The 26,062-nt window shown below is 33.9% G+C and overlaps 1 protein-coding gene across 1 annotated transcript in view; it reads right to left on the reverse strand.

The window, feature by feature from the left end:
• The window catches only part of RYR3 (ryanodine receptor 3), a 233,982-nt gene that overhangs the window by 141,092 nt on the left and 66,828 nt on the right, over window positions 1-26,062 (reverse strand). Inside the window, exons 11-20 of the mRNA XM_037394911.1 lie at window positions 25,378-25,534; window positions 19,164-19,337; window positions 15,338-15,459; window positions 11,650-11,818; window positions 10,464-10,599; window positions 8,732-8,827; window positions 7,908-8,026; window positions 5,303-5,436; window positions 4,410-4,651; window positions 405-597 (exon numbers count right to left, since the gene is read on the reverse strand). Of these exons, the coding sequence (XP_037250808.1) occupies window positions 405-597; window positions 4,410-4,651; window positions 5,303-5,436; window positions 7,908-8,026; window positions 8,732-8,827; window positions 10,464-10,599; window positions 11,650-11,818; window positions 15,338-15,459; window positions 19,164-19,337; window positions 25,378-25,534 (1,542 nt within the window). The remainder of the gene's footprint in view (window positions 1-404; window positions 598-4,409; window positions 4,652-5,302; window positions 5,437-7,907; window positions 8,027-8,731; window positions 8,828-10,463; window positions 10,600-11,649; window positions 11,819-15,337; window positions 15,460-19,163; window positions 19,338-25,377; window positions 25,535-26,062) is intronic.

A 26,062-nucleotide genomic window follows, 5' to 3' on the forward strand; every position in this document is an offset into this window, starting at 1 on the left:
TACTGTGAATATAGTATCAGTTTTCATGCTGATTTAGGTTTTTTACTTCCTGCTGAGAAAGCCAGTGAGAATTTTAATTAGTGCCAAATGTGTTGCTGTGTTTCTAATGTGCTTTTTTTCACTGATAATTGGAATGAGACAAAATTAATTTCCTCTAAGACACCAAATATCCATAAAATAACAATTTTCAGGCACTGTGACTTGGTTAAATTGTTAACAGGCTCAAATTTCACCCTCAAGTGAAATCATCACTAAACTAAATCAGTACTTTCCTGCCCCCCTACCTCCCAGCTGCTGGTTGGACAGAACTGAAACAACAAAACAGAACAAATCATACATGAATTTGTACAAAATTTTGTGTGACATGACAGCAAAGATGACAATTAAAATTAAGTTTTACTTACTTTACACCTGCTGATAAGCTTACAACAGGGAAGAAAAACCCTTCTGTACTGAAGTTCTCAAACATTCCTTGCACAGGCTGTCCATTAATGCGGAATGAAATGCTGGGTACACCTAGATCCAAGCAGCAGCTAACCACATCATCAGATGCTAATAAATGCTGATTGACAGAGGCTACAGCTCTGGGTACTCGACCTAGGATAAAAGTATTCAGAAGTAATGAGAAGCTTTAAGGAGATTTTCACAGGTTCGACAATGAAATTATTTCCTCAAAAACACCATCAAGTTTTTTGTTCATAGTCATGAAGACATGATCTTGCCTTCATCATTTTTATGAATGGTTCTGCTTTTAGAGAAAGACACTGAGTCAACACTATTCAAACTGACATGTGGCAGAAAAGCACACAAACTGAGCAAATGACTTGAGACCTCTGACGCTGTGTGCAAGACAGAACATGTTCAGCTGAAATCACCCAAGTTCACACTGTAGCCTGATGCAGGAGTGCTGAAGCACAGTAAATGATATCCTTTTTATAAAGCTAACATTGATATATCAATTTTTTTTTCTTTAGTTATTTGCAAAATACTAGATTCACATATCTGTGAATATTCAGTGGTGAGACACTGGAAGTTTCCCCAGCGAAGCTGTGGATGCCCCATCATTGGAACTGTTCGAGGCCAGGCTGCATGGGGCTTTGTGCATCCTGGTCTCGTGGAAGGTGTCCCTGTCCATGGCAGGGGGTTGGACAAGATGATCTTTAAAGGTCGCTTCCAACCCAAACCATCCTATGATTCTATAATTCTACTGTATCTGTGATTATGACCAATATCCAGGTTTACAGTATCAAGAGGCAGAATGGTATACCGAGTTATCAAAAAATGGACCAAGAATTTAACACGCCAGGTTTACTTTATCAACTACAAACATACAGTAAACAGTGGGAGCTTAGTTTTCCCTATCCAGGAAGGTGGAACCTTACGGCCATGCACATGGCTCAGCAATTATAATAACAGTTAACTAGAAATAATATATATGAAGTAATCTAACTACACATATTTACAGATAACTGCAGTTTTTCAATCACACTTGAATATTTTGAGTACATTTTCAGCCAAGGAATCTCTCTTCAGAATTCCTTTCAAAACAATTCCCTTGAAAACATTTTATTTGAACTGTAAAGCAAAACTAATTAAGCAGCTAAGCGCTATTCCAAATTTTTGTGTTTGGAATTTCTTAAGAACAAGTCAAGTCAACTGTTCAGGGCAGCTTAAGTACCCTGAATTTTCCCTTACTGCAGGAGAAGAGATTTAAGAGATTTTCCAGCACTGTATTTCTAAGGTTCTATTAGTGTTTGCTTTAGTATTAATGACTTATTCAGCCATTTCTAATGGAGTATGTTACAGATGTGCCTAGCCTACTCAAAAGAATAACTATTCGTCATTTGAAAATTGTTCAGTAGTGCTGAAAAAAAATATTGAATTATGTGCGAGCACACACAAACAGATATTTTATATACAAAATCCTATGCCAGAACAATGCTAATATAATTGAAAAGTCAAATATACCCATATTAGGAAATGTTAGAATTAAGGCTGTAAAATCAAATTCAGTATATTTATGTACATTGTATTTGCAACACATCTTTTAATTGCATGGCCCCACAGTATCTTTTTCTGAGCAGTTAGAAAACTTAGCTGTATATGGCATTTCAAGGCACTAAGAATTACGGGGAAGTTAATGAATTTGCCTACATGCCTTCAACAGTGTACAGTAAATAAAGCACAAGGCACAAACTGAACAAAATAGAAAATATCCATTGTTTACTATGTATGCAAGGAGATCTGGAAGGAAAAATAACATGCTACTTCATAATTAAAGACTGTACACACAAGGACTGAAATAGTGTCCGTTTTTTTCCTCAAACTTCTGAATGATCATGGACAGCTACATACTCAAGAAACAAAACAGTTAAATTAAGAAAGATCTATAGAGTGTGTTGATAATGATTTTTTTTCTAAGTCTTTTGAACAAATGTAAAAGCTAAATTCCTGGTGAGACATATTGTTACACAATATCCTTTACAACAAAATGTTACATTCGCAACTCAAGGTTTGAGCACTTCAGAGAAAAGGTGGCAGGAATCGTCTAACATTGGAAAAATATGTCCACATGTGATTCCAGAAAAGAAACTCAGTTTTCAATTCAATTCTACCTTGAAGCCTAGTCAATTCTATCTTGAGACCTAGTCAATAACATTCGCTCTCAAATAGTTTATGATTAACAAAGGTATAAGGCAGAGAAAATACAATGTTGGACCATATTAAAATGACATTAATAAAAGGTGATCTTCCAGTTTCATCTGTATTCTTAACAAAATCTTCTATATGGATGAAAGACCTTTACCAATTAAGATAGACTGATACACATTTTAGGTAGAAAACCTAATTGCCAGAGCTCTGTGTTAAATATTTACGTAAACAGAATACATATGTAAAAATCTTCTAGAAATTTTAGCAACTGTTTTGCTTCCTACTGTTTTTCTTTCTCCTTCCATTACTTATTGATAATTTGATTAACGACGTTACAAAGATAGCAGATGATGTAATTAAGGACATACAACTAATTCCTTAAGTAATTTCTTATTTTATAGCCTTATGCATTACTTCCTCTCTGAAACATTCCTTATTTAAAGAGCATGCAGAAACTTCAAGAAAGCAAAAAACAGCCATCAGGATTTCCTGTGTTGCCATTTGAATCTTACAAATAGGCAGCAGCACTTTGCTGGTTGTTTCTATAGGAACTTAAACTGACATGGTCAAAAAGTACTCTGCTATGACAAACCTGTTGGTTTACATAAAGTTTATCCTAGTTCACTTTCCCTGGATATAGTGGGGAAGGGATAATCACACAAAAACCCAGGAGCCTTGCTCATAGCTCCAACACCACTTTCCAGCTAACTACATGCCCCAGAGGGCTCTCACTAATCCCTCCAAAGCATCCTAATCAGATTCTTCTGTTGTCTCCTTTTTCCTCAGGGGGTTATTTACAACACACTCATTATTAGAAAAATTATTTGAACTGCAACATTTCAGCTGAGTCCTCCTGTGAACTCCTTTTACTCTTCTAGAGCTCTTACTCAAATCTTCCCAACTGCATAGGCAGTGACTTCCACTTCCACTCAGCCCACTAATATCTTCAATTCTCTTGAACAAAGAATGGCTAATAAACCCACAACTTTACCATCACTGATCCTTAAGTTACCACAAAATACGCATTTGCTGGCATCCATTAACTCCCATTCACATACACATGCAGTATCACTTCACTGCAGTACTGAGTCTCCTAAATTGCTACACACTTAAGTGGCACTCCTAGAAAAACTATTTTTTTCCACTAAGTCTACTTTAAATACTAATATGAAAACTATTTTTTCAAACAGCATAGCAACTACAGGTTTTCAGTTTGAGATTCCAGCACAGACATTTGTGTTTAAAAATAACCAAAGTTGGTAGAAGTGTAGCAATTCTTATTTCTAATTGCCAAAATTACCTTTCATGAAAGTATTTATCAAAATTTAAATTCAATTTATTAAATCTATCAATAGATGTGAGAATAATAATGTCATTTTGCTTCAACTGTAGATACAAAGTGAAAGAATAATGCAAATGTAGATCCATGTACAATTAATTTGTCTGAGATCAATACATCCATTGATTTTGAACCAACAGACAAGTCACTATTGGTCTAGATCTGGAAAATGCCATTTTTTGATCAAAAACATGAAAATAGACGCTATCTGCTAAAAAGCCTAACTGGTATAATTCAATATTGACTAAAATCTCAGACAAGAAGTCTGACCTGAAATTCCAAACAACTTCATGGTATCCTGGAGTTCTGAATGTAGCTTATTATAAAATAGCATGCTATATACACACAGTTACTCAAAGTAAAGGCAGGTAACTCCTAAAGGTAGGTAAGAAAAAGTGAAAGTGAACAAAGTACTTACCAGACCACAGATGAAGGCCATCAAAACCATAAGAGTACAGGTCATCACCAACACCATTGCCTCCCCATCCTTCTCCACCTCCAGGATAGGGGGCATAACCTGAAGTAGAGGCCCATCCAACTCGTAAATGGGTGGGTTCTGCCGTCAAGAATGGATCAACCTGATCAATTATTAACTCAAAGTACCACTTCTTGTATTGTGCAGAACCCTCAGCAACACCTAGGAATATGTTTGGCCTTATGCTAAGAAAGAAAATGTAAGCCAGTTAGTATAAATATAAAATGCGACATATGAATTATATTGCTCTACAATAATCAAATTTTCTTTGCAAGTATGGTAAGAGTGTAGATGTCCACATTTCATTTATAATATTTAAAATAGCAACCCATTTTATGACTTTATAAAGCTGCTGTAGAATCATCTTCCATGGTATAGGTTCCACGCTTTGAAAAACTTAATAGTCAAAAGAGGAATAACAACATCATTTCTTAAAATAAAAAAAAACCAAACAAACAGGAGTGAGGCTTCCAGGAAGTCAAATCCCTCTTAAAACACACAAGTACTTCCCAGTATGTTTTACATACTCCATAATAATTATTAGGGAAAGCCATGCTCTGTTTTGAATGAGGAACAAGCAACTTCCACCTTTTCATTTCAGAACAGATCTTACTATTAATTAGTAATTTCTGTTTCTGCACAGTTTCTATTACAAATGCTGTATTGTTAACAAAAATGGGTTTTCCAGAATTTAGCACAGAAACACTTCCTAAAGTGTGTGTTTCAATATTGAAAGCTGTGGAACATCTCTTAGGTTACAGTACTCTCACCAATCAATTATTAAAGACATGCAAGTTCCATTTCTTCTAATATATCAATAACACATGTCACTATACCTTGTCACATCATTAATCAAACGTGTTTGCAAGAGTAAGTCTCTTCTAGGCAGTAGATTGTCACAGATCAAATTTTGATTGGCACGAACTGCAACTCCGTTACAGACACAGAGAGAGCAAAGCACATCGAGTACCTTAAAAAAGAAAAAAAAAAAATCAGAAGAAATTTGGGTAAAGGCAGCTGCATATACTATTATTCAGTTGTTAGCTTAAATTACATTCAGAATAGACCTAAAGGAAGGAATGTAATACACATTATGATTACTGTTTTCTAAATACTTTTCACATATATGGACCACGTGTAGTCTGTACTACTGATAGAGGGTATCAAACATGGAACACAAGTTCAGAACACTGGGTTTGCAAAATGCATCCAAAAAATCTTCCTTTGAGATCTTATTCTCATTTTGATTAGAAAAAAGCAAAGCTACAACAGCTATATGGCAACTCTTTAAATTTTTTTACATTAAATCTTAATAAAAATCTGAAATGTAAAATAAAATTATTTGAGAAATTACTGCAGCTCAAATACCATTCTGAACAAAATTAGTGGACAATTCTCAGCTGTAATTCTCAGACTGCTTATGAATCTGTTCTGAAAGCATGTTTTCAATATAAGAAGTAATCCATTTATTTTTTAAATGAAAAACAAGAACTCATTATAAAGTGAAAGAGAGTTTCAGGAAGATTTTATTCTAAAATTTCAGCTTGCCTTTTTTTTTTTTTTTTTTTTTTTTGTAACGGTCTGAAAAGTGAAAGAGATTGACATAATTCTCCCATGGATTACCGGAGCAAAAGATTTTGGAAGAGAGACCACAGTAACATAGTGTTGTTTAATGCTGAGGGACAAAGCTGCACACTTTTGCAAAAAAACATAAAAGCTTAAAGATGCACTGGAGCTTTGACAAGCAATCATTGAGCAATGAGCCCAAATGGCGTAGACTCTTACACACCATGTCCAAAACAAAGAACCATCTTCACAGTTGATTAACATTTTAGAAACTGTTGTACAATGCAAGGAGCAGCAGAACGGAACATCTATTTTAGCCACCAAGTTCTCTGCCTAATGGATTAGCACAAACCCACCCTCAACAGCAGTTTAATATACTGTGAACTTTGCTGTGTTCCACCCCATGCATTTTCCTTTCCACCACCTCTGTTACTGGGCAGAAAACACAGCAGAAGAATAGAGGTAGTAACTTAAATAACCACAGAAACTCTGACCAGTACTCAGCTGTAAAGTGTCTTAATAACATTAATGATTAACGATTAACAGTAACTCAGAATTTACATATAAACTGTTTACATAATCTCTGTGTACTCACTGACCATATTTCTGACACAATGTTTTTCATTTTTTAAAAAAAATCATTCAAATCATAATTTCCAGGACAATTTTCATTAATAATATTACTGTTTCTCATTTCCTAAACCACAACAGAATTTTTAATTTAGTGGGAGAACAAGGCATACTGTTTCCAGAGCATCAAATAAATTCATTACTTCACATTATTTCATTAATTACTGATATTTAGTCAAAAACACTACAAATGGAAATCCATAAAGCTGTTACACAGTCTAATTCTTCTCCTGTATACAATAAATACTTTCCTTTACTGCTTTAAATTCTCACTATGAGGTGAGATTAAGATGCCCTGGCTGAAAATCTCTCTTTGCAGGTAACCACCACAATAATCTTGCTAGCAGCTAAAAATAGTAAACTAAACTTACAACTGTCATTTCAACTTTTTTCTTATGCCTGCTTTTATCAGCTCATACTCCTTAACCATGCTTAAAAATACTTCTTTCCTTCTCCATAACTGCAGTTGTTTAGGTTGTCCAAATTACCTTCTGTAAATCAGTAATTTCAGCTTATTAAAACTTTCTTTGATCTTCCTCCAGGTTATCAGTCTTTCAAATAAAATTTTAATTGAGTAAGGAAACTCACATCAGAAAATCACACATAAAACTATATTCTCCTCTGTGTTGTGATGTCATCCTGATCGCAGCCAGAAACTGTTTTCACCTTCTTCTGTCATAATAAATTGCACATTGATGTCTAAATTAATTTCCACCATTACTTCTTCTGGTATAACTCAGGGGTTTTTTCTTTCTTCTGAACACCTGTGTTTTCAGATATTTGGATTATTTTTCTGACTTCTCATTTTACTTTGCTCTTTTCTGCTACTGATAATAATAATAACTCAAGTTAGGAATAACTTTGAAGAATTTAATTCTTTCTTTCTGCGGATACAACAATGGTAGTTCACTGCTTCTGCAGAGCCCTGCATCACAAGCAAGCTACTCTGTCCATGTGCTTACTATCATCAGAATGCTTCATTTTCTCAACAAAACCAAAGTTCTGACTGGTTATCAATATTTTTAAACTATTTGCTTTTCATACATATTTTCTGTATTTGAAACTGAAAAGCAACTATATGTCACACTTCTTTTATCTCAACAAAGCAATTTTGCAGATGTACTTCAAGGTTATTTTATTCATTAAAAGGCACTAGAATCCCATATTTCCATGTAGGCATTTCTCCGTTTTTCTTTCAAAATTACTGTAAGATTATCAATATATCCTTAGATTTCCAAAACATACCTTGTAATTGCGTCCATGTTTATCCAACAATGAAATAATGGATTTGATATGCTCCTCAGCTATTAAATTTAAAGCTTCTGGGCTTTCAATCAAGATGCAGTGCAACACTTCCAAAATACCTGTATGAAGGCCACAGAAATAATGCTGTCATTAAATCACCTGCACAACTGAACACAATCTAAAAGCTCAGTAAATAACAAAATATTTTAGAGATGCAATCTTTTTTCCAGTATAAAAAGAGAATGAGAACACTTTTAAAGAGTATTGATACGACTATGATTTGAACTACACTATACATAAATGCATTACTAAGCTGTTAATTTCTATTTGCTTTTGAAAATGGCCACAATTTTAAAACCATTTGAGAAAAATGCAAGTTTAGCTCCTTTTCAGGGAGAGAGATATAAAGGTTTTGGCAGGGAGTGTTGAACATACCATAATGAAAAAAAAGTATATATATACACACACATGTTATTTGTACTTGTGCCCACAAATAACTCTGGTGTTACTCAACAGCAATCGGACAGCAGTCTTGATACTGTTTGACCAAATCCATTAATTCACTGAAGTCACATTCAACATTCATCGGACCTGGTATTGCACATACCAAGTGTATGGAAACAAAAAATGCCAAAAAAATGTTTGTTTAAATGTAATACTTTGCTCAATTAAAAAAAAAAAAAAAACCACACAAAAAACCCAAACAGTGTATTTGTTTTCTAATTCATGCTGTTTTCAAGGAAAACTGCTCTGACATTTATAATTTGAGACAGCTGTGTGTAGTGTATTGATAGCTAACCTACATTTATGAAAGTGAGTCTCACCTGAGGAAGATTCTAATCTGTCCAATTTACTTATTAGCCAATCAAGGTTACTGGAAAACTGGGTACAATTATTTCTGTTGCCACGAATGAGAGCAGCTGGAAAAAAACCCAGAAGGTATAATTTTGTATTAGAAGATTTCTGTTTTAAGTCACCAATGTTAATCATACATATTTTAATACAGTTTTTATAACAACTTCCCAACATAATAAATAAACAAATCCTAAATACATATATGTTACAGTAATAAAGAATTAAGATTTTCATTAATTTGAGTATCAGCAACGGACAATTTCTAAAGGGCATGTAGTTTTTGAAGTTGACAGGGGTCTAATGGATAATCAAGAATTTCAGCAGAAAATAGGTTTTATTTATGTTGTTTTTATTGTTAAATTTAATTAGAAATTATCTATCACTTGTTTGATGCAAATGTCAAGCACTGCCATGATCAAGAGGCTATAATGCCTCTTTTTCTATCTGATCCTACCAATGAGTGGGAGGATCATATGCAGAAGTTTAAGCTCAAGTGCAGGCTGGGTGTACTGCTCTTTATTAATCTTTACTTATGTGCTTTTTCTTGATCTCTGATTAAAACATGTTATAGATTGGATAGTTTTTAGTCTTCAGCAGTGCAGAACACAATGTTATTTGACCACACTTTGAAATTTAATCAGCATTCAAGCATTTCAAGCCATACTGCTTTTTTTCCTTCTTGAAGTTATTACTGACCATAGAAAAACAAACAAGCAGCCTTTTTTATACAATTGTCAAGGATTTTTTATTATGAAGTATTAACTTAATATTTATTATATCACAATAATTGCATTCAAGATATACCTGCAGAAGAAAATCATGACAAAATCTGAGAAAGTCTACATAGCACTGAAGAAGTTTCTTTCATCCTACTTTTGTTTAAACTCATAAGATTGTGGTAAAATACAGGCAACGGTATCTCATTACTTTTTAAAGGAATGAGAAGGCTTCACTGGAAATACCTGCCTGTCTTTGATATGTGAATAACATCATGCTTCAAAGCACTCCCCCTCATTGGTTTTATACTTGTCCTAACTCATGACTTGCGTATTTTACTATGGTTTGGGACTAACTTTCTTTGTTATGGAAGTAGAATGTATTTTAACTCCACCAGAAGACGAGGTTCTCCTATAAAAGGAATTACAGAACTCAGGCAACATATTAGTGACTTAAAGGAATACACATATACATATTTTGGCCTTACAATGCAGAAGCAGTTTGATCTAGAAAGCATTGCACTGAAATTGAAAAAAAAAAAAATTTCTGTTTTATATATTATTTTTATTAACATTTAACTCTAAGTCTCAAATTACAAACATGGATTCAGTAGACCTACAAGTTCTGACTATTGCTTTTGGGCTTCTCTTCAACTTCATATATAAAGACTGTTTTCTAGTTTTTTAATTTTTAAAATAATAATTCACACCTATTTGCATACCACAGGTACATTTAAATAATAATAAAAAATGCATTTGGCATGCTGCACCAGTCTTTTTCCTAGCTGAGATTTCTTTTTCTGCTGCTTCGTTGCTCCGTACACTATCCTCTATAATAAATATCAGTAAGTATATTGAAGAAATCATGTAATTTACATGATAGAATGAATAACACACAAAGTATTCTTTGGTGGTGAAGCAGCAAGCAGAATATAAAGAATACACATCCTGTATTTTTACATAAGTAGATCATTGAAGAACTTACCTAATAATTTATAAAGGAGATTCAAAATTTCTTTCCACGCTGAGCCAAGTTCTTCTCTTGCAATTCCTGCAAAATGAGCTGCACTGTTGTAGTCATTCAAGCGATCAATGCAATTCAAAACTAGTGCCAGCATTCCCTAAATGCATAAGACAGAGAGGAAAGCAAACTCTACATGAAAAAGCATTTGTTGTTTTCCTTTTAAAAGATTATTTCTTGTACACATTCAAAAGTTGCAACATCTTTGAATAAAAAAAACCCAAACTATTATGCTTACTAGATTTGAATGTGTATTTTTCTGTATCAGAAGCATCCATTTAAGAGAACGATTCTCCACTGTTTCTTACTCATTAAGTACATAAAACATAAGGAATAAACAAAGCTGACAATAAAGGCATTTATAATTTTTGTTAATACTCTTTTTTTACATAAAATCTTCCTTGCATAGAAAAAAGCCCCACACTTTAAATTTATATACAAATGAGCTTCTGTTGAATAAAAAAAGGTGGAAATTTTACTATCAAATAATATCTGTAAAACAAACAAGTTCAAAGACCGGAATAGATGCTTATCTTCAGTTTGATTGGAGACTAAAATGCTATTGAAAACCTGTAAGCAGTCCAAACTTGTCTAAAAACATAGTGAAATATATTTCCTATTTATACAGAAGTGTAATAATTCCATTTTCAGAAAAGAACAATTCTACAGTCATGTAATACATATCCTTCTCTAAAACTAGCATTCTTCCAGTTTCTAGAGATAAAAAGGTGCTGTTTCACACCCTGGTGACAGGAAAGATGTCAGAAATAACATTAACATTGATCCCAAGTTTTATTATTCATTTGGGGTATCCAGAATGTATAACTTCATAGAGAGAAAACAGATTTGTTTCTTTAAAAAAAGAATAATTTCTTTTAAAAAATGACGTCTGTTTAAAGATGCTGAGAAGTATTAGGACTGAATTTTGTAAGAAAGAGCTTGTGGCCTGTGATTAAGTGTGGAAGTGAAAAATACCTAAGAGCAATTTATCATGTGGCATTACAGCCTATATCTATATCCATATATATCAGGTACAGAACTTTACATTATAAATCATATGCATGCATCTATATGCCAATATTTATGTTCTCAATGTTTGTGACACAATACACCTAAAATTTAAGTAGTGCAACAATTCCTCTCTCTGTACCTCCTCTTTGAATAGATTTTGTCTGTTTTTGAGTGACCGAAGCTTGCTTTGCTTATCTTCATGTTCCAAGTCTTCTTCAGGAAGCTGGAAGTAAATAATAAGGTCTTGCAGAGTCTGAGCCATCTCCTCAATAGGCAGGGCAGTGGGTGACAGTGTTCTGTTGTTTCCACTACAGAAAACAACAAGAAAGTCTGGCAGCATTATTCATTTTCTCCGCTGAAATTTACAGTATTACGTAGCAGCCTATTTTCTGTTGGTATCTAAATCAAGTTGTGCTATACATATGATATATGTATATGAGCAACAGCTAATGTGAATTGTAAATCATTCAAACATATTGTTTGGAAGTCCAGATGTCAGGGCTTCCTGAAGTGGAATCATGTTCCCCTTTCTGTGCTGATGTAAAGAGGGAGAGTGATTAAAAACACTTAAAAAATGATCAGAAGAAACAGTATAAGTCAGCAAAAAGTTGAAACTGAGATGAAAGATGTACCAAAGTCCTTTCTTACAGTAAATGATTTTGTTTAGATACTTTAAATCCTGTTAATGATATAGCCATAATGTGCAGATGGACTAAAACAGTAGTAATTATTGAGGCTGTACACCCTCAGACTTCAAGGCAAAGGCCACAAAAATATCAGGAATCCTAACCATTAATTAGGTCTTCTGTATCAACTTTATATAGGAAATAAAGAAGGGTGGGATTTAAAAATACAAAATATTTCAAGGAATCTCAGTTGTCAGTAAAATAGTGTCTCTTTCCTGTTCCAGCATTTGCTCAATCTTGGGTGACAACCTAATTTTTCCAGGTCTGACTCACTTTTATAAACATAGTATAATCTATGAGTAGCCGACTGCTGGCAGAGGTGGCTCTGTTTTTTCTATCCTCAGCACAAGAAATACAAGGGGTTGTTCAGCCTGGAGAAGAGAAGGCTCTGGTGAGACCTTAGAGCAGCCTTCCAGCACCTAAAAAGGCCTACAAGAAAGCTGGAGAGGGACGTTTTAAAAGGGCATGTAGCGATGGGACAAGGGGGAATGGCTTTAAACTGCGGGTAGCTTTACATTAGATGTAAGAAAGAAATTCTTCACTGTGAGGGTGGTGAGGCACTGGCACAAGTTGCCCAGAGAAGCTGTAGATGTCCCATCCCTGAACTGTTCAAAGCCAGGCTGGATGGAGCCTTGAGCAACCTTGGAACTGGATGATCTTTAAGGCCCCTTCCAATCCAAACCATTCTATGATTCCCTTGTGATATTGAAGAAGTAATGTTTTAAACACAGTCTCATATGGTGGTTTCTGTGGAAATAAATTAATTCTAAACTCATTTTTCTTCATTTTTTCATCTATTAGGCATTAATATGAGGATGACCACTTTATCATCATAATTAAAACTTCTGCCAAGCACTATGAAAAATAGTTTCTTCAGTACTACATTCATTCTTACCAATCTAATTGTGTACTTACACATTGATCTCAGCAATTATAAATGAATATGCATTGACCCAGGATTATATTTTACCCTAAAAACCTTCAGACAAAAACATATTGTATGGAAGAGCTATAGTGAAGGAAACATGGAACTTTCACTGAACTGAAGATCTTTGTCTTGCTGCTTGTTAAAGAGCTATTAACATGTAAGTTTAGTAATGCAAGATAACTGTCATGAACAATTTACTCTAAAGAATGAGGGAAAGGGAACAAAAGTAACAAAAGAAATAGTATAATAAAATTATACTTTAAAATATTTTAGTTAAGGTATTATCCAAAAAGTCAAGTACAACCACATATGTAAGACAGTTTTCATACTTTTCTTCACTATCTGAATACTAAAGCCCTCATCAGAACAATCCGTTTCCAACTATTTCTGTGTAGTCTCAAACTTATTAGTAACTAAGGTCTGTCAAAATTAAGCTACACCAGTAAGTGACAGAAAACATTCTGAACAGTTTTGTACAAATTGACAAGCCAGATGATAATGCAGTAAATTAAGCCTTTTTAAGCACAACATATACTTCAAGATGACAGGAAAAATTTAAGCTGGAGTGAGTGCACTAATATGATGAAAGCAAGCCAATTTTTAATTCAGAAAATCTATTCCATAAAACACTGTTTACATACAGGCATGATTCCACAAAAGAAAACTAGGGATGAAATGTGATAATTATGGTATCTTTTCATGCTCATTTTGTCAATGGTTCATTAAGATTCAACATGTCCTGAGGATGCAAAGGCTCTTCAGTCATCAACACACAAATTCAGATAAACCGCTTTAAATTATATTCATGTCCAACACATTTGTTCTGCTATTGCCCTAGACTATTTTTCCATTAAAAGAAAGGTATTGTGTTGACACGTGTAGCAAGGATATTAGGCAAGTACTTAACAAGTACAGCTCTCTAGATAACTGTCTCCATAAATCAAGATTATGACAGAGCAAATCTGGTGTCATATTAAATTGTTTAAATTCCCTGAGTTTTTCTACTAGCTGTTGTAGTACTGACTCCATGCTAAGGGTACTCATATATTGGATGCTTCACAATGCCCAGGTGTCCAAGGGCTTTGGTGTCTGGATCTGTGGATATAGCCATCACTGTTTCCACATCAGTTTTTGAGTTCTATTATACAGTTAGTGGATAATTCTTACAGAGATATAATTGCTAACTGTGTTGCCCTCTAGTACAACAAAGATTCGGAAGATAAATACTACTCAGAAGGTAATTCTATTTATTCTATTCTAAAATCTTAGAATCACAACTTGAGTTATTACTTAAAATCAGACATAGTCACTGTGTCTCTGCTGATATGATGTTACTGAATACCCATAAACCCATTCCACTGCAAATAAACATGTTGGTTTAAACAGGAGATTTAGGAATCTCACATAAAATTTAACCGAGAGAGAGGTTAAGAAGTTATTCCTTTTGCCTTCTCAGCTGACAGTTAGCCTTCTACAATAATTGTGACTGCATATAATCTGTTACACAGCACACAGTTCACCAGAAAAATCTGCCTCTCCTCTGATCTTTAAATCTTCCAGATATGATCAGAGGGGTAAGACAGAAGTAGGAGGATCAACAGGATGGGTGATTAAAAGGTACAGGCAAAATGTTTCAGCCCAGATTTTGAAGGCAATAAATTTCTATTCTCCTCCCAGACATCTTTTTACTTCCTTCTACTGTTTATTTGCATGGACGGGGCTACTATGGTTTCCCATCGTAGCTTTGATCTGAACAGTCTTAGGCATCATTATTCCTTTCAGTCAGTCTGAAACTTGAATAGAGTTAGGTATAATATTTGGTCTACCAAGAAAAATAGAAAAATAAGAATCCTTTTATGAATATAATGAAGTTCTAGCTACTGTAGAATAGTTACTAATGGAGTTACACTAAGATCATTTAGCATATTTTCTTCAACCTGGATTATAATCCAATTTGCTTCTGGCTTCAAGGTACTAGATTTCACATAAATAATCTTTTTATTTCATCTATTTATAGCATTACTTCATCTTTTAATAGCATTACTTACCAAAATTACAAAATGAAGTCAGTAAAAATATATTGCTAATAGCTTCTAAATACAAATACTAGAAAGCAGGGAATAAGGATTCTGTTAGAGAAATTCTTCTCATTTCAGAACAGTTCAAAAATCAAGCAAACAAAAAATGATTGTATGTAAGATGGTAACAACTACCTTATAAACTGGCTGAATAAGCTTGTAGTATTGCGAATGATCCGAGCAGCCTGGGATTCCTCATGCTGACATCTTTGTATGGTCAGACCATCATCCATATGGCCTTCTTGGTGTAATATAACCTATTGAAAGTCAGTAATGTAAATATCACAATGATTACTTTAAAAGCCTTTGTGCTTTTCAATATTTTGTAACTTGTTTCATTATTGCATTGAAAACAGTAATTGCATATACTGAGCTACTATTTGTTAATCACTATCTGAACACCTGTTTACTAATTAATTACAAATTTTTCAGTCTCACACAAAAGTTATTTAAAGAAGACATTTTAATGTACCTTTATTCTCCTGCAGTTCATGAAACATATACACTTATCAAATATTTTCCAACTGAAACAAAAAATGTCATTCTTTCTGTATTCTGGCTGTCAGGGAAGGAGGATATTCACTTTCTTAAGTATCATTTACTACACACTCACACGTGAAAAGTCTACTGACAAGTATCAGGATGAGTTACAAAACAAAAAAATGACAATGCAGCTACAGGGGTAACAACGTTTGTGAGTAAATTCTGACTCATTTAACTATTTTTTACACATTATGTTGGATTATTAACAGAAACAGATGTGAACATCATATGAACTTCAAGCAATAACAGAGATCCCTTGGTAGATTTTTAATTTTCCCCTTTAAGTAAATACCCAATTTCTCAAAAAGCAAGCATAATTTTTGGGTACAACAAAAACAAGTCTTGATCAGTTTGAGATAGTAAAATCCTCCAGCACTTGTATAAGAATTAAATGCCAGTTATCCTGCTTCTTTGCTCAAGAGTAACTTACCAAATGCTCCACTGAAAAATGTAATTTTTTAGCTCTGAGATAGTAAAAATTTGCTCCCTAACTTTCCAGTTAGCTGGGTAACTATTCAGTGCCTTCAGAATTAACAAAGAAACTAATAATGTTATACAAGGGGTTACTGCCACAAATGGGAAGGTTATTTACTAACACCTTTTTGTACATAACTGGTATATAGTTACACCGGAAAGTGATGGGTTTTTATATTTGGCAGGCTCCAAAGTACACATGCACTCTGTTCCAGAGTGCTGAGGAAGTGTTTTTAGAAAAGTCAAACATCACCTTATGAGTTTATCTAGACCCCAGAATCCATGGAAAGGTGTTGAAGAAAACTAGAAAGACATTTTTGAATGAGAATATTGATAATATTATCTTAAAGCAGACTGGTTTAGATATTGGTCATTCCTCTTTGTTCAAGTACTTCTTTATGTAGAGTCACACTGTGGGTGACTGTTAGCTTAAATATCACTGCTTCCATAAAGAAGAGTCCTGGGGTCTCTTAACCAAACAATAACTAAAGAACTGTTCTTCCCGTCACAAAACTAGTAAGAAAACATTTGACGATCAGATAATATTTCCTCAGGTCACTGCGTGTAGCTCCAGATTTTGGAGCTACAGGAATGCTACAGGAAATAAAAAAATTTGATAAATAGGATATTAATGCTGCCATTCCTTGCAACGTAATTGCACCTTCACCTCTGTGAGGTAGATATGCACTCTTCTCCCTAAGTATGGAAAAGATGAGGGAAGAGAGAAGTCTTTTAGAAGGATCTAATCTTCCCTGTTTTCTCTGACCAAAAAACCCTCACCTAAAATCATCCAAAACCACTCAACAACAGGAAAGTGCTATTTAGAACTCCACTAAGCAGATCATGGCCAGAAGCATCCAGCACTGCCTACTCCAGCTCCTCAGATAAACCACTTCCCTGTGTATAAAGGGGAATTTGGCACTGCCTTGCATGTTGAGGTACAGCAGAGCGTTGGTTTTGATGAACACCCTGAGCAATGGTTCCCAGAACGTGAATCCACATGTAGCATACGTTTCACTGAGCTCTAGCATTCTGGAACTCTGCAGTTCATAGCTGGCATAGCTGGCAAAGAAGCAAGCTCTCAAACTGAAAAGACAGGCATCCATCATTCATGTGGGATGGTGCAGGGATGCTGAATAGAATTTTGATGTAAACACCATCACTACCTGGCAAAGTCTTGAACTCTTGCTTACCAAGATATCAGAGAGAGATACAACAGATAAAAATTCTGGCAGAAATCATGCAACAGAAGCCTCATAAATTATGCCTTTTTGTGTTTTGTGTCTTGCAAAGACAGCATGATAACTAGATACTAGAAACTACACCACAGCCAAACAATGGAAATTTTTACTTGGCATTTAGAATTTTTTAACGGAACTAATTCCATAGCTGTCTCCTCCTTTCTACAGGTTTGCAGCAACTACCAGTGATAAAAGCTAGGTGATGTGAAAAAACCACCCTTTGCCTCTTGCAAACATAAGCTATTTCTCAATCCTCCTAGAGCTACTGAAGCATGTTACAAAAAGTGCTCAAGAAGGATTACAGTGACTAAAAGGGAAAAGTCTCCTGAGAAAATGATGGTGGAGGATGCATATAAAGCTATAAATTCACTTTCACTTTACAAAATAAATTTGATATGAAATTTAAAGGGATGTATATATCTAAACTTGCTTACAAAACTATAGTCTAATACTGCATTTTGCAGAGGACGTGTTTCTTGCCTCCACAGGAATATCAATTACAGGAAGTGAGAATGTTTGGGTTTGTTTGAAGGCACTTAACAGGAGAGAATTCCCCAGGTTAAGGGGGCAACAACAGATCTGGACTCTTTGAACATGAATGATACAGTTTGAAAGGAGAATAAATCCGACAGGCAGTCATGGAAGTTCCTTTAGTCCCTTGCAGCTGAACAAAAGACTCGGAAAAAAAACAACCTACTTTTCACAGGAAGCTATTGCAAAATTCTTCATTGAATACAGAGGAAGAATCTGCATATTGACTCTTCAAGAAGTAAAACTGGACCCTCTGAGTAAACAGAGTCCCATAGCCAATGCTGGCATGGGAAAGGAAGAGGCCATCATTGTGTGATTAAAACCCTTATCAAGAAAACACTGAATGACTAGCATACAAAGAAGAATTCCTCTGACCAGCCAGGTTGCTGAGAAGTGAAGGGGTTGGGTACACATTTTTTCCTTTTTTTTTGTTCTAATGATAGATTCAAGCTGTAAAAAATCTATAAATACAAAATCAAAGAATTATTTGGTAATGATGCAGTTATGCGAATCTAGTGCTAAACCCCTTAATTCTGAATGAAATATAAACATAATTTGAAAAGATAACAGGTCATATGCCCCTAATGAAGAATATACTCGTACCCTATAATCAAAAGGCCGAAAGATCTTCATGCCGCACCACAATTACATCTAACATTTTGACCGGAATTTTTTTGTTAATAGCCCTTATGAAACTTGAGAAGTTCTTAGGGCCTTCTTAAGTAACAAATTTAATTGCCATTTCATACAATACACTCAATTACAAAAATCTAAAACACCAGTGATGTAAGATAACTTACAAGTTTATACCCTTAAACATTTAAATTTAGATTTTTAAAAAAGTGATTTGACCATTCAGATCAGGTATTTCCATATTTTACTGAAGTGCCAAAAATAAAAACTGAGCCCAAATTATTATTTTCTTCAGGCAAGAAAAACAGCTAAATACATTTTGTAGTGGCAAAATTTTTCTTCAGTTAAATAGTTATGTTAATATCCACAGTTGTTACCATTTTTAGAATGAATCATTCACATAATTTTCAATGAAACAGCACAAACCAATTGAACTCACAATTGCCACATTGGTAGAATGGTAAAAAACAGGACAGACAAAAACTGTTATGCAACTAACATTCATTTTACAAGTATTTAAAAAAACCCTCAAACATTACCTTTCTTTTCAAGGGACCTAAACGTGCTGATTTAGCATCTTGTGCCTTGTAAGTCAGCCATAAGGCACTGGCCACATGTTGGACAAAACAGATTGAATCACCATACTTTATTTCTGGGACTCCCATTCCGTCAATGTCACGTTTAAGACTGGAATCCTGCTTTTCTTTTAGCTCCTAAGAAGATAAAATAAAAGCTGTCATTTAACCTCTGTACTAGATCAGGATAAACCATTGCATTCTGTATTGAAACACATTCTAACACTGAACAATGTTTATGCTACTTATGTTGTTAAGATGCAGCTAAATTTCATTTCACATAATTTCTGTTCTATCCAATTAATTAGTCAGATTCTGATTAAAAATAATTTTAAATGTGAAGCATGATTTCAGAAAAAACAAGCAAAATGCATTACCACGTAAAGATATACAACAAAAAAAGTCTTAAATATTCAACCTAACCTAATCAGTAGTTGAGTCACTGATGTAATTGAAGGTTCAGTTTATTAAAGTATGGAGAACTCAAAATTACTAAAATTTTCAAATTTTATCTTAAGTACAAAAAAGAAAACAGAAACATATTTTGAAGTTTACTTAAAATACTTTCATGCTAGAGAATTTTTTGCTTATAAATAGTATATACAGTTCAAAACTTTACTTGGAATAATGCTTCTGTATTGCAACAACCAGCAAAGAAGAAAATACTAATTTTTAAAACAAGTACAATTTGGCTTTTACATTTATTTTACTTTTACATTTCTAAGGGGTTTTTTACATTAATTTTAATTTTCTATTTATCCTCTTTGTAAGAGGAATTGGATCCTTTCAAATTTATTTTAAAGGCATTGCTCGATGCTTGGCTCGAACACCCAGTACAATTTTTAAGCCCAACCTTTTTCTCCTTTAGCCTTCATTCATAACCAGAGGATTTTAAGTCTCCAGCACAAAAGCCAGTATTTTTTTCTTTAAAATAAAATAGTTTCCCTTTCAAAATTGAATTCAGGAATAAGAACATAATTATGCAATGAATTCTGTAATAGCAAATTATGGATGCATGTGCATGTGTGTGATTACACTAATTCAATTATATCATTTTTGTATGATTTCAAGTGTTGATGGACTTCAGCGTAGATATTTGTTCATTTGTTGCTAAGTAAAAAAAATACATTAAACATTGATACGCAGTTTAAATCATTATATGCATATCAGGTTTTCTTATTTCATTTCAGTTTACTGAATGTTCAACATCTGTGGAGTAAAGAGGAGATCTGTTTTAACTATGCTAATCTATTTTCATTTATATGGAATTTAGCTGTCACATTTCAACAATAATTTTAGTTGAAACAGATAGCATTATAATGTCAAGATGAAGCAGAATGAAATTACAAGGCATTCCTTGGGGATAACATTACAATATCAAGACTAGGGAAATCATGTCACATCATATTGATGTGGACTGCACTATCCTGTACAGATAAAGATGAACTCTTTCAATACACATTTACAGTGAGGCTATTAAATGAAAAATACAGTAAAACAGCACCATTGCATTAACTGTCAGCAATTATTTTGTTTTACAGAGGAACCTGAAGAATAAAAAATTTTTCTCAGTTATTATGTCTGCATCAAGAATCAAGCATCAATGAATATTTCAATGAAAGAAATCATAATGTGGTAACAAGTTATACAAATTAGGTTACTATTTTTGAGAAAAAAAAAAGTGTGAAACATCCTTTTTAACAACACTAAATGTAAAGAAAAACCAAGAATTTTCAAGTCGCAGAAATAAAGCCTTAGAATGATTTTGGGGGACTGAAGGCTGTTCTCACTTTAAGCAATACAGCATAAATTCCTCTTCGTGAAGTTTTGCACTTTGTGCTCTGTCCAGTTTCTCTAGGATTTCAGCCAAGTCATTTGATAGCAGTGTGCAAAGAGAGGGTGTACTTTCTAACAGCTGAAAAGTATAGTCAGATAAAGATTATCAGGGCAAGGGGGGGGCAGACATCTCTTATCTAGATATTCGTACATATGTTAGCAGCAAAATATCCAAACACTTTCTCCTTCAAAATCCTCTGTTCACAACCTATTCTTAGTTTAACACCCTCAGGTCATGAATGAATCAAGTCAAAGAAAACAAATCACATCATGAGTCTGGAAGATGGCAAAGAAAAAAAAAATAACAGTAACAAAAAATAATTTAAAAAAAAGGAATGAACAAAGGAACTTGGGGCAAATCTGTCAAAAAAACCAATTTTCACAAGATATTTAATGTAATAGAAGGGCAAGATTTAGAAAATGAGAGAATTCAGAGTCATAGATTCCTACGTGATAGAGGGAAGGTAAGGAATGGCAATGTGAACAGGACAAATAAACCCAACTGTCTTTACAATGATTTTTCATCTTGACAAGTCATCTTGAAAAAGCATAGTAGAGAAAAAACCTCTTAGGGGTATGTAAAGCTCTTAAGATATCTAAGAATGGTAAGACAACTTAATTGCTGTACTCTTATTAAATCTAACCTATGTGAGGTAATTAAAATTGTATCTTTTGGTGTTGCACACTATTAATGCATTAAAAGTACTGCCGTAGCTACCCTAATTTAACAAAAGAAAAAGATAAAAGGTCTACAAATATAAGACCAGAGGACTGATACATTGAGCTTACCTATCTTGCTAGTGGGCTTACTGTACTCTGTACACTTTGCTGTATACATTTCTGCACCCCAGCAGGCAAGAAAAAAAAAAAAGGAGTTATTTTAATTCTACCTTCTACTTTCTCCTGCCATGTAAAATAAGTAGAAAATATTGCTTAATACTGTATTTGAAATGCAGTGCCTACTGGGAAACAATAATTGTAAAATATGAACTTACAAATAAATACTTGAACTTTTAGAGATAATTGTAGGTAAAGGACTTTGTAATACCTATCATCTTATTTCAAAAAAGAATTAAACTGTATGATTACTACTAAACTATTACGACATCCTAATGCCACGTTGAGCCCCTAAGATAGCTACATGCTGGCAGTAGTATTAAAACTATATCAAATCCCTCTGCATGAGTCATCTGTGACTTTTGAATGTGTCAGAATGTTACCTATTCAGACTACACCAACAACTTCTTCATTGTCAATTGTATATATCATTATGAAAATAAAATCTCATATACTAATTCTGGGCTACAACAATTTTTAAATAAACAAATATTTTTAAATATGCTCTTGCTCTTCACTTTGTTTATTCTCCAAGAAATTCATAAGCAGATTCAAGGTTCTGCTCAGCAGAGTATACTGAGCCAAGTACTGTGCTGGAATGAGAACATCCCATTTCAAAACAGGATTCCATCTGCTGTAGGGAAACTGCGGTCTCTGTGGTCACAAGGCATTACAGAACTGTTGCCTTAAAATATAAAGGATGACATTTTAAAACTTTGTTAAAAGTAAGCCTCATATTAAGCTCAACAAAAGGCACAACTTTGGGGGTTTTCCACCTATTTTTGATGCTTATAAGCTTAGTTTGCAGTATTTTGCAGTAAATACATATTATTGCTTATGCTGTTTTCATTGATATCAGTACCATAATGTTCTTTAGCATTTTTGTTCACTTTTTCAAAAGCTCCCTTCTATTCTTATTTATGTAAGGACATATTAAGGAAAACTCTAATTTGAATTTTATATTTTTAAATATCTGTTTTGATTTCCAGTGTCACCTAGGAAAAGACACCAGAACAGTGAAAGTAAATACATTATGAATGCAATCACAGGTTCTGGAAAGGAAGGAACATACAAGACTGCTGAGGTGGTATGTAACAATACTGAGGATGAAGGTGTGCTTTCCCAACAAGAGGGTCTCTGTAACAACTATTGGAAAAATAAGACTTGAAGTCATGTGTTACAGGCTTCTGGGAAGCCTCGGGGATTTGGTATACTCCACATAGCTCTGTTTACTGGCAAAGATAATCTCTTGTTTCCACAAAATCCCTTTTGCTGGCTTCAAACTGGAAAGAATACCTCAATGGAGAAATGTTTTATTTCCTTTTGGATACTCCACAGCAATGTAAAGGCTGGACTGGACTTCCCAAGGTCCTTTCCAATCAGAATTATTCTATGATTCTAATGGAATGGAGGCCATAAACAGCCAGGTATTCCAGCACCCTATTTTTAAGGATCTGTACACAGCTGGATAGGAAGGTATCAGACTGTTTCCTTGAAATTTCCCTTAATTCATGCCACAATAATGTCCAGGCAAATGAAAATATTTCTTCATTGAGAAAATGAACAAGAGAAAAAAAAGGTTTACAAATACATATATGTGCAGAAATTAAGATAATCACACTTGCATATATCTAATATGTCTATTAGTTCTACAGTTCTTTTTCCCCTCAATCTGTACGCGATCAGCACTTGGCTTTAAGAGTCCTTTCCTTATTACAGTCCAGATCAATCTCTGGGGTTTATTCACTTCCAAAAACCTCACCTTTCTTTCTTCATGAAGAGTTATCACTGCTTGTTCCCCTCACCTTTGGAAACACTAATGTCTCTACCCATGGGCCAGTGCAGCTCTCACCTGCCCAGACAATAAACAACTATTCTTAATCTTGGCACAGGCAAAAGCAAATTTATAACCTATTGTGAGATAAAAATATTCTTTTCTATATAGGACAGTACAAATCCTAGGATGATGAGACACTGAACTTGTATGTCATATAAAAATATACATTAACAACCACAGTATGTACAAATGCAAAAGAAGGGATAAATGCATTACACAGCCATTATTGACTTTTGCATAATTATTTACTACTGTACTTCACCTTAATCATTTGGGGGATTGTAACAAATTTCAGTAATGTGCCATTGAGGCACACCTCAACAAAAAGAGTAAGACAATAGGGTACGTTTATTCAATGTAACAAAATATTTATGAGTATGCAAACATAAACATAAAATTTATATACTAAAAATTTATACATTTCTATTCATAGATTAAAATATCAAGAAATTACAGGACAGTTGATGTCCAATTAGGCAGTGAGTACATTATAGGAACTGGATCACAATTTTAAACCAGTAACTGCGGCATTCCTGGCATACTTACCATCCTTACCAGTGTGCCACGGTTTACCAAAAACAGGAAAAAATTACAGCTGTAATAAATGCCCCTGCACAATATCATACATACGATCTACACTGCATAGCCTTTACACTGAAGAAAGAACCAGAAACTATTTGGTGAGCATCTAGCAATCTAAGAATATTTCCTTATAGTTTTTTAATTATTTTGGTTGGTTAAAATAAAAATTCTCAGCATACTGTATACAGTCACACTAATAAAATAAACATTGCTACTTTAAACATGCTGAAATTTGCTTTATTATACTAACAGAAGTCTGGCATCTGTCAAGACCCTATATCTAGTTTTAAAGATTCATTTTCACTGCCCTTCAGGGACCATACAGAGTTCAGAATTACATGGAACATGTAACTTCTCATACTTAAAAAAACCTGTATTTTACCAGCTATGACAACTATCTATAAGTAATATCATGAAAGCACATAAAAACTTTTCATCATCTTTGGTGTGAAAACCTTTCACTTTTCCAGAAAAAATCGTTGATTTTGCCTGTCTCCATAATCTTTCCTCATTCTCTGTCACTGGTACTTTTTTTTCTCAGCTGGAAATTATGAAAAGGCTAGTAACATGCCATTAGCATCTCACTAAAGAGCACAGCTTGAAAACTTATGGTTTAGAAATTGCTGACTACAGTTTCCTTGCAGTTCACCTATGAACACACTGCACAAAGAATAGGAAGGGCAAAATTTTGCTCAACTGAACTGAACTCAATTGAATTCAATTGTAACAAACAGAGCTGGAACAAATAAAATCCTAATGAGATTCTGTCCAACTAAAATGTTTCTATAATGATTAAAGCATTCATGGTAAAGCAGTGTATCTCACATAGTATTAGTTTTCAATCTTGTTTTTTTAACCTGTTAACAGTTTAGTCTACCCTAAAATTTGTTCATAAAATCTGTATTTTTCCTCAAAGAAACCTTTGTTACTCTTGACACAGGTTATTTACCTTTGTATTTAAAAGCATAATCCCTATCAATTGCTTCAGTTTAGAAATCACAAATAGCTTATGAAGTCATTGAACCAACTCAGATCTAGTATTTGAGTGCTTCACATTTAAGACAAATTTGTACTGATGTTATTTACCTTTGATGCTCTAAAACAAAAGGCAGTAGATGTTGTGTCCGACTTTTCTCTTTCCAACATTGCAAGTCCTTCATCTTCATTCAGAGCCAAGTACTTTCCTGTTGTAATATGTCGAAGACGGAAAGGTTGTCCCCATCTGATGTGACTTCCACTCCAGCTGAACACATGAGACATCAAAAAATAATTTAGGAAGTAAGCAAATATTTCTATTTCGGGATTTAAGGATGTTCAGAAAATATAATGTGCTACATGTAATCCTTTTTGCTTTTGATTTCAGTTTTATTACGGTGTTACATACAGCATCCATAAAAAAATCCTACACGTTTCTATAAAATACTAAAGTGTAAATTGACTGCTTAAACAAAAGAATTAAAACTAAGCGAGGACTCAACGTTCCAAAGGACTACATCTCTGATAGTTATGAGAGCATTTCATTTGTAATCACAAACACATCAAGAGTAAAACAAACATACTGTTCAGAAGGCCATCAAAGTTAAAACGTATACACCTTTACAGCATGTATTGAAATTTCACTTGCCACAAATTAAGATATCTAAACACCTAGTTAATCACCACAAAATCATGAAGGATAGTACTGTTCTGATTTCCACTCATGCTTCTAAAATTCATAGTGAAAGCTAGGAGAGCATTTTACTTTTGGACAGAAGCAATGTCTCAAGCAGAC

This window comes from Falco rusticolus, chromosome 7, assembly GCF_015220075.1.
Source record: "Falco rusticolus isolate bFalRus1 chromosome 7, bFalRus1.pri, whole genome shotgun sequence".
Taxonomy (NCBI): Eukaryota; Metazoa; Chordata; class Aves; order Falconiformes; family Falconidae; genus Falco; species Falco rusticolus.